The 10,459-nt window shown below is 40.8% G+C and overlaps 1 protein-coding gene across 1 annotated transcript; it reads right to left on the bottom strand.

Annotated features, from left to right (window-relative positions):
• Nucleotides 1-1,668: 1,668 nt before the first annotated feature.
• LOC115514763 (putative olfactory receptor 2B8) lies at nt 1,669-2,607 on the bottom strand. Its single transcript, XM_030316941.1, has one exon. It carries the CDS (start codon nt 2,605-2,607, stop codon nt 1,669-1,671), a length of 939 nt encoding a protein of 312 aa, XP_030172801.1.
• Between the last annotated feature and the right edge of the window lie 7,852 nt (nt 2,608-10,459).

Below are 10,459 nucleotides of genomic sequence, written 5' to 3'. Positions count from 1 at the left end.
AGTTAAGGTGATAGAAATGTAGGAGGACTCTGGGCTCTCCTCCCTAAAACACGGTTGTATTAACGTCTGATTACTTGAAATAACCAGGAAATGGATCTCCATTTCAGCCTGCTTTGGTCATTTCTTTGGGTCTCAATTTCCAGATTGGGCCTCCCTGTGCAGGTAATAAAACTCTGGGTGTTTTCTCCAGTTACTCTGTCTCATATCAATTTAATTCCAAAACAGGTGGAAAAGCCCTGGGGAAAAAGGGAATGTCTCCTCCCCAAAACCAGTGTCCTGTCTCTCAGGCCACCTCAGGAACACCTGCCCTGATCCTCTGATCTCCAGTCAATCACACTCCCCTTTCCACCTTGACACCCAGCCTCCCTTCCCAGGAAACCACAGGTCCATACATGGTGGTTCCCAGTCTACACCATAAGGGCTCAAACATGCTACAACACCACTGTGGTGAAAGAGAGTTCTCACCCGTGTCACAAAACAAGCATCAGAAAAGTAATCACCTGCAAAGTGGGGGGTTGCCAGGGGTCTGTGACTTGTTCCTGCCTCCTCCATGAGCCTGGTCAGAGCGGGACTCTGGCAAACAGTAGCTGTGAAATGTGCAGACTAGGAGGTACAGGAGGGTCTTAGAGGGGTGACTGCACACTGATGATGATCCAGGAGTGAGTTTAGCAGCATGCAGAGGGCTTGTTCAGAGTGCAGTCACCCTATACTGCACACCCTGTCATTATGCTGACACGTGATAGTCCCAAGGCCAGGACAGGGCTAGTAATTGAGGATGCATGAACTGAGAATGTCCCTTCCCTTCTCTGGGCTCACTGGTGCCACAGTGGATGGCCTGCGGGGAGGGGTTAAAAAGGTGATGGAGATTAAAGACAACACTTGTGATGATGGAAATGTTGAATCACTATATTGTACAGAAAAGTACTACAAAGTACTTTATAAAGTACCTTTAAAGTTTAAAGTAATATAGTATAATACTGTAGGTTCACTCTAATGGAATGACAATAAAAATTATTTAAACACTACAATCATAAAAATCAATAATAAAGAAAAATTTCTTTGAAAAACAAAGAATGGTGTTTCAAAACGAAATCAGTATCACAAGGGCGACATTACACCATGGCTTGATAGCTGAATTGCTCTATCAGGATAGATGTTGGCATATTTTCTCTCACCTAAGTTTGTTTTTCCCACAGTTGTCCTCCTACTTCTGGGAAAAAGCTGTGATCCAGTCAGGCCACAAACGTTGTAATAGAGCCGTGATCTGACTGTGAGAAGAAGAAATAGCCGCCGGAAATTGCTAGAATTTGCTACAATATTAATATTTATTACCGTGTTCTGGTCATTTTTATTCTTATATTGGTATGCTTTCATGGTATGTGTGTCACTGTCTTGCAATTAGAAACGGAATAGTGTTCCCAAATGGGGGTGAACTAAGAAAATCCTGTGAAAGTTTTTACAATATTAATATGCTGTAGATGCTCTAGGTACACTAACTTAGCATCTCTGGAGGCTGCCATGAATCCATAAACTTAGAGTTTGAACACTCACTTGCATAAAAGAACGAATTAAGAAAGTTCCCTTGAAAGTTGTCAGGGGAAATGTTGAGGACACAGAAATCATAAAGACTCGGCATTCAAAGTATTCCATGAAAGGGTCTTCCCTCAGTCATCTGGAGTCATAGCCCCTACACAACACCTTCCTCATTGCTCCCGTCACATCCTTGTTCCGCAGGGTATATATAACAGGGTTGACCATGGGGGTGACAATGGTGTAGAAGAGAGAAATGAACTTGCCCTGATCCTGGGAGTAGTTGTTGCTGGGCTGGAGGTAAATGTAGATGCCTGTGCCGTAGAACAGGGAGACCACAGTGAGGTGGGACCCACATGTCCCAAACGCTTTCCTCTGCCCTGAAGCTGACTTTATTGCCAAGACCACCCTGACAATCTGACCATAGGAGAATGTGATTAATGCCACAGGTATCAGAAGAATCATCACACTGACAGAGAAGAGCTCAGACTCATTCACAGTGGTGTCAACACAGGCAAGCTTGAGCAGTGGGGGGATCTCACAAAAGAAGTGATCTATTTTATTTCTCCCACAAAGTGGTACAAGGAAGGTGAGCACTGTGTGCAATGAGGAATTGACAAAACCAATGAACCATGATGCAGAAGCCATCAGGGCACAGAGACGGGGGTGCATGATCACTGTGTAGTGCAGGGGCCTGCAGACGGCTGCGTAGCGATCAAACGCCATCACCCCCAACAGAATGCATTCTGTGGATCCCAACCATAGAGACACGAAGAGCTGAGCTACACAGCCAGCAAAGGAGATAGACTTGTCTGTTCCCCTGAGATCAACCAGTAGCTGAGGAACAGTGCTGGTCGTATAACACAGGTCCAGAAAGCTTAGGTTGGAGAGGAAAAAGTACATGGGAGTCTGCAGGTGTGGGTCCAGGCGGGACAACGCAATGATGCTTGTGTTTCCCAGCAGGGTGAGCAGATAGAAGATCAGAAGAACCACAAAGAGGACTTGCTCCAGCTGAGGCCGGTCAGAGAAACCCAGCAGGATAAAGCCAGTGAAAGAACTTCCATTTTTCGGGTCCATCTTTTCTTACTATGTGTTTCCTGTCAAGACCAAGCATTTAGCAATTTATACAATAAATCTCAAAAAAAAACCACCAGTAACAGTTGGTGGTTGGTGGATTGTTCATATGAAAAGACATAGCCATGGGATTGTATGAAAACTATTTGAATAAATGATGTACCCATGAAATTGCCATAGATTTATGAATTTAGTTCCACATGGTCACAAAAAGTAAATCATTGGGTTTTTAGATTAAAAAAAATAAAATAATGGACCTGTTTTTGCCTCAGTCATAGGAAATACACTCTTTCAGTCTGTGCTTACTAGTACTGTAAAATGTACATACATCTCACTAAATGTAAATGGAGTGAATTCTCCAATGAAAAGACTTAGGGTATCAGAATGGATAAGAAAACAAGTCCCATCAATATGCTGCTTACAAAGACTCATTTTACACCTAAGGACACCTACGAATTGAAAGGAAGGGGATGTAGAACCATCTATCATGCTAATGGACGTCAAAAGAAAGCTGGAGTAGCCATACTTGTATCAGACAAACTAGATTTTAAAACAAAGACTGTCACAAGGGATGAAAGAAGGGCATTATATCATAATTAGGGGGTCTATTCATCCTGAAGACCTAACAATTGTAAATATTTATGTCCCCAACGTGAGACACTCAAATATATGAATCACTTAATCACAAACACAAAGAAACTCATTGATAATAATGCCATACTACTAGGGGACTTTAACACCGCAATTACAACCATAGACAGATCATCTAAGCATAACACCAACAAGGAAACAATGGCTTTGAATGACACACTGGACCAGATGGAGTTAACAGATACATTCAGAACATTTCATCCTAAATCAGCAGAATATGCATTCTTCTCCAGTACACATGAATCATTCTCTGGAATGGATCACATACGGGGTCACATCAGCCCTCAACAAGCACGAAAATATCAAAATCATACCATACATATTTTCCAACTACAATGCTGTCAAACTTGAAACCAACCAGAAGGAAAAATTTTAAACACAATGAATACTTGGGTATTAAAGAACATCCTACTGGGGCGCCTGGGTGGCTCAGTCGGTTAAGCATCTGACTTTGGCCCAGGTCATGATCTCACATCCGTGGGTTCGAGCCCCACGTCAGGCTCTGTGCTGACAGTGCAGAGCCTGGAGCCTGTTTCAGATTCTGTGTCTCCCTCTCTCTCTCTCTCTCTGACCCTCCCGCATTCATGCTCTGTCTCTGGTTCAAAAATAAATAAACGCTTAAAAAAAATTTTTTTAATGAATAAAAAATAAAGAACATCCTACTAAAGAATGAAAGGGGTAACTAAGAATTTAAGGAGGAAATTAAAAAGTATATGGAAGTCAATGAAAATGAAAGCATGACTGTCCAAAACTCTGGGATGCAGCAAGGGTGGTCATAAGAGGGAGGTATTTAGCAATCTAGGCCTTCCTAAAGAAGGAAGAAAGTCCTCAAATATACAACCTAATCTTACACCTAAGGGAGTTGGAAGAAGAACAGAAAATAAAGCCCCAAACCACCAGAAGACAGGAAATAATAAAGATGAGGGCAGAAATCAATGATATCAAAATAAGAAAATCAGGAGAACAAATCAATGAGGCCAGGAACTTGCTTTGTGTAAGAATTAATGAAATCAATAAGCCCCTAGACAGACTGAGGAAAAGAAAAAGGAAAGGACTCAACTAAATCATGAATGAAAGACGAGAGGTCACAGCCAACACAGCATAAATACAAACAATAATAAGAGAATATGATGAGGAATTATACCCCAATAAAATGGGCAATCTGGAAGAAATGGACAAATTCATAGAAACCTATCAACTACCAAAACTGAACCAGGAGGAAATAGAAAATGTGAACACACCTATAATCTGTAAAACAATCCAATCAGTAATCAAAAATCTCCCCAAACAAGAGTCCAGGGATGGATGGCTTTCCTGGGGAATCCTAGCAAACATTTTAGGAAGACGTAACACCTATTCTTTTGAAGCTACTCCAAAAAATAGAAATGGAAGGAAAACTTCCAAGCTCATTCTATGAAGTCAGCAATACCTTGATTTCAAAACCAGACAAACGCCCCACGAAAAAGGAGAATTACAGACGAATTTCCCTAATGAACATGGATGCAAAAATTCTCAAAAAGATACTAGCAAACTGGATCCAACAATACATTAAAAGAATTCTGTGCCACAATCACGTGGGATTTATACCTGGGATGCAGGGCTAGTTCAATGTCCACAAATCAATCAGTGTGATACATACATTATTACAAGAATGGATAAGAACCCCATGATCCTCTCAATAGATGCAGAAAAAGCATTTAACTATGTAGAGCATCCTTTCTTGTAAAAACCCTGAAGAAAGTAAGGATAGAAGGAATAGACCTCAAGATCATAGAGGCCATATGCAAAAAACCCAGAGTTAATATCATCTCCAATGGGGAAACACTGAGGGCTTTCCCCCTCAGGTCAGGAACATGATGGGGATGTCCATTCTCTCCACTCTTATTCAGATAGTATTGGAAGTCCTAGGCTCAGCAATCAGACAACAAAAAGAAATAAAGGGAATTCAACTAGGCAAGGAGGAAGTCAAGCATTTACTCTGCGCAGACGACATGATAGTCTACATGGAAAAACCAACAGATTCCACCAAAAACATGCTACGACTGATACATGAGTTCAGCAAAGTCACAGGATATAAAATCAATGTACGGAAATCAGTCGCATTTCTATACACCAATAATGAAGGAGCAGAAAGAGAAATAAAGTAGATGCCATTTACAATTGCACCAAACCCTTACAATACCTAGGAATAATCCTAACCAACGAGGTGAAAGATCTATATGCTGAAAACTGTAGGAAGCTTATGAACAAAATTGAAGAAGACACAAAGAAATGGAAAAACATTCTAGGCTCCTGGATAGGAAGAACAAATATCGTGAAAATGTCAATACTACCCAATGCAATCTACGCATTTTTTGTAAACCCTACCAAAATAACACCAACATTCCTCACAGAGTAGGAACAAACAATTCTAAAAATTGTATAGAACCACAAACACCCTGAATTGCCAAAGTCATGTTGAAAAAAAAAAAACCAAAAGTGGAAGCATCACAATTCTGGACCTCTAGCTGCATTACCAAACTGTATTCAACAAGACAGTATGGCACTGGCATGAATACAAACACATATATCCACGGAACAGAAGAGAGAACCCAGAAAGAGACCCACAAACCATTAGGTATGGCCATCTAATCTTTGACAAAGTGGGAAAGAAGATGCAATGGAATAAAGACAGTCTCTTCAGCAAAAGGTGTTGGGAAAACTACACAGCAACATGCAGAAAAATGAAACTGGACCACTTTCTTACACCATACACAAAAATGAACTCTAAATGGACGAAAGACCTACACTTAAGACAGGAAGCCATCAAAATCCTCAAGGAGAACACAGGCAAAACCGCTCTGATCTTGGCCACAGCAACTTCTTTCTGGACATGTCTCCAGAGGCAAGGGAAACCAAAGAAAAATGAACTATTGGGACCTCATCAAGACAGAAAGGTCCTGCACAGCAAAGGAAACAATCAGCAAAACTAAAAGGCAACTGAAGGAATGGGAGAAGAATTTGCAAATGACAGATCAGATAAAGGGTTAGTATCCAAAATCTATAAAGAACGTAGGAAACTCAACACTCCAAAATCAAATGATCCAGTGAAGAAACGGGCAGAAGACAGGAATAGACACTTTTCCAAGGAAGACATCCATATGGCTCAGAGACACATGAAAAGATGCTCAACATCGCACATCATCAGGGAAGTACAAATCGAAACCACAACGAGATACATCTCACGACCGTGAGAATGGTTAAAATTAACAACTCAGGCAACAACAGATGTTGGCGACGATGTGGAGGAAGAGGAACTCTTTTGCACCGCTGGAGGAAATGCAAACTGTTTGCAGCCACTCTGGAAAACAATTGGAGATTCCTCAAAAAATTAAAAATAGAATTACCTTATGAGGGCATTTATCCAAATGCTCTCCAAAAGTGCTGATTCCAAGGGGCACATGCACCCCAATGTGTATAGCAGCACTATCGACAATAGCCAGAGTGTAGAGAGAGCCCAAATGTCCACCAACTGATGAATGGATAAAGGAGATGTGGAATATATATATACAATGGAATATTACTCGGAGACCAACAAGAATGAAATCTTGCCATATGCAAGAACACGGACAGAAATAGAAGGCGTTATGCTAAGCACAGTAAGTTGGTCAAAGAAAAATACTATGATTTCATTCATATGTGGAATTTAAGGAACACAACGGATGAACATAGGGGAAGGGAAGGAAAACTAAGATAAAAACAGAGAGGGAGGCAAACCATAAGTGACTTAAAATACAGAGAGCAAACTGAGGGTTGCCGGAATGGGAGGTGGGCAGGGGATGGCTAGATGGGTGATGGGCATAAAGGAGGGGACTTGTTGGGATGAGCACTGGGTTATAAGTTATAAGTAGGTGATGAATCATGAAATTCTATTCGTGAAATCAAGCTAGAAGATGTACAGTTTAGAGGAAATGGGGATGAGGGAAAAGAGGTAGAGCCATCAGAAAGAGGAGCAGAGAGGGAGAGACGTTCTTAGAAATACGTACCTCATGATTCCACACCACTGGATTTGCACACATCTTATGTGTTTTAAAATATAGTACAACAGAATCTCCAAAATGCATTCAGATATAAGGATTTATGACCTAGAATACACTTCTTCGAAGAATTCAGTTACATTCAAAATCTCACTACTAGTTCTGCAAATAAACGTTTCGGCAACATTGCCTCTGTAACTAAAGGATTGTATTTGTGAAAGCTACACCAGGTTTTTCTTCTTCTTCCTTGTTGTTGTTGCTGTTGCTGTTATGGTAGTAAAACAAGTAAAAACTCAATCAGAGACACGCTGAAAACACCACCGTTGAATTACAGTGCTTCCCTTTTGACCCACAGATGCTTAAAAGTACCAGTTTAATGGGGACATTTTGAATGCCCCTAAGACTTTTGAAGTCTAGCACAAAAGCATTCCTAATACAGTGGATTAAAATGGTATTTGAGACAGTCTCAATGTGCAACAACCTCTCACATTGGATGCCAGTTCTCTCACTTATTAGTGTCAAATAGCATTTTGTGAGATGTCACTTCAATTATGTTCTTTTTTGATGGTAATTAGTATACAGAATGGCATTTTTTTGTTTTGTATATTCTGTTTATTTTTATTTTACCGAATAACATTTCTCTCTCTATACAACCTGAATATCCCCTAACTCACACCTGGTCAGAAGAGGGAATAGAAACAAACCATGTTTCCATCTCATGAACACCCATAAGAATAAAATAATGAGGGGCGCCTGGGTGGCTCAGTCAGTTAGGCGTCCAACTCTTGATTTGGGCTCAGGTCATGATATCACAGTTTGTGACTTTGAGCCCCACGTTGGGTTCTGCACACAGTGCGGAGCCTGCTTGGGATTCTGTCTTCCTCTCTCTCTGCCCTTCCCCCAGTCACACACTCTCTCTCAAAAATAAATACATAAACATTACAAAAAGATGCATACCTGAAAACAGTATGTATTTATATATATATAGAGAGAGAGAGAGACAGAGGAAGAGACAGAGAGATACAGACAGAGACGAAAAGACAGAGACAGAGAGAGACAGAGAGAAAATGTTATTAGGTAAAATAAAAATAAACAAAATATACAAAACAAAAAAATTGTCATTGTACGTACTAATTACCATCAAAAAGAACATAATTGAAATGACATCTCACAAAACACAATTTTACAATAATAAAGAGAACTGCCTCCACTGTGAGGGGGTAAATGCTTAGTACTGACACACCTAAGGTGATAGACTAGTAGTTTCCAATTACTAGATTAGGTCCATGCTGACACAGAACTCTCAAAGTTTTAGTGGAAGAATACATATGTCCACACAACGAGATGCTAAGTATGCAAACTACACATTTTAAAGACAAAAGATCACAAGATGCTGTCTCTATTTAAGACATTTCAAATGTATAACATTCACTGATATGTTTCACATACACACGCTGCCCTATCCGGTTCGTGAATGAATCCTGAAAATGTGTGGGCAAGATTTGCGCAGCCTCAGTGCTACGACTGAATCGCTGTTGCTTGCTTGATGCTTCTGTCCCATGGGTCTGAGCTGACCCCAGACACATGAGAACAGGCCCCCGATGATGAGGAAGGACGAGCAAATGAGGGGATACAGCCATCACTACATAGGAAATGACAGATGTGATGAACACTGACAGGGCTGTAGGTCAGGTTCTATGGAAGAAGACGATGAAGTAGGATTTCCACTGCATGTTGTTTATTCAAGGAATGCTCTCGGGATAAACGGGGTGAGGGTGGAAAACAGCAGAGAATGTTCCTAAGCAAGGATGTGGTCTCCAGTGGAACAGCAGGAGCCTGATCCCATGAGATGCTGAACAGAACTCTCCAGTAGAACCATCCATCTGTGATGGTAGAAATACTCTGTCCTCACTGTCCAATATTATGCCCACTCTCCACCTGTCATACCTGAGAATTTAAAACATTCTAGCTAAACAAGTGAATTTTTTTGTTTTTAGTGGCAAACACCTTTGCTTGTTCTTTTTGTTTAGACTACGTTACAGAAAAGAGTACCAAAAGTGAATGTCCGTATGCCGTCTCCTAGATTCCAGACTTATCAGCATTTTGTCACACTTGGCTTAATTTTTTGCCTCATGTCCTCCCGCTTTTGTTTGCTGGAGTTCTTCAGTGGAAATCCTAAAAACAAATTTGCATCCAAATACATTTCACTGCAATATGTAAAATATGGACATTTCCTGAATCATCATTTTATCGCACCTAAAAAAATTAATAGGTCCCTGATATCACCTACCACCCTACTGCACTCACATTTCCTGTACTGAGCCAGGAATGTCTTTTTCAGTTGTTCAACAAGTCAGGCTCCAAAAAATGATCCCCACGTTGACTGTATCTATTTTCTTCAAAAATATAAAGATTTATGATGGAAGACAAAAAAACAACCGGAAATGACCTCAATAACCAGTGGAAATGAGAGGCTAAGGTGTCAAGTTCTATTCAAAATAGGAAATTTTGAAAGGTAACTTTGGAGCATAGGCACACACGTATATAATTTCAACTTCATGAAAATAAGTGTTACTACATTTTGCAAATTAGTTTAAGTCCACCATAGAAAATGAACAGAACCTGGGTCCTTCTGGTGAAGTCAGCGTAGCATCCCAGAGTTTAGACATGCACTCTTTGAGCCTCTTTCATTGACAGTCTCGTGCTTTCCACCCAGTATTTGCTTTGAAAATACTAGAACTCCTGGAACACAGTTAGGTCTCAGTAAATGTCAGCTATACTGGTACGAAAATGTTGACTACAAATAGATATGCCATCATGCCCTATCATTTTTACTACCTGGTGATTCCTCTTGTGTTTTCTGACACCGCGTCTAACTGCAATGTCTGTTATTAGTAAGCCTTTCCAATTGTCTACAACGCTACAAGTGGCATGCTATAAAATACAACGCAGAATAACAAAGAATTTAGGATGAGATGAACTCTGTGTGGAGGGTTTCTAAGAAGGCAGGTGCGGTGAGGGCCGCCAGTGGCTGGCCGCGTTCGGGGAAGGGAAAAAACACTCAAACCCTGATACGCTAAAGGCTTTCTCTGATGTCCCCCGCATCCCTTTCAATTGTGCCCTTCGGTAAAACTAAGGTCACAGCTTGCTGCTGTCTGCTACATAACCCATACGAGGCAGGAACAGCA

Source organism: Lynx canadensis, chromosome B2 (genome assembly GCF_007474595.2).
Source record: "Lynx canadensis isolate LIC74 chromosome B2, mLynCan4.pri.v2, whole genome shotgun sequence".
NCBI lineage: Eukaryota > Metazoa > Chordata > Mammalia > Carnivora > Felidae > Lynx > Lynx canadensis.
The sequence above is the reverse complement of the archived record's forward strand: the minus strand, read 5'-3'. Positions and strand labels throughout refer to the sequence as shown.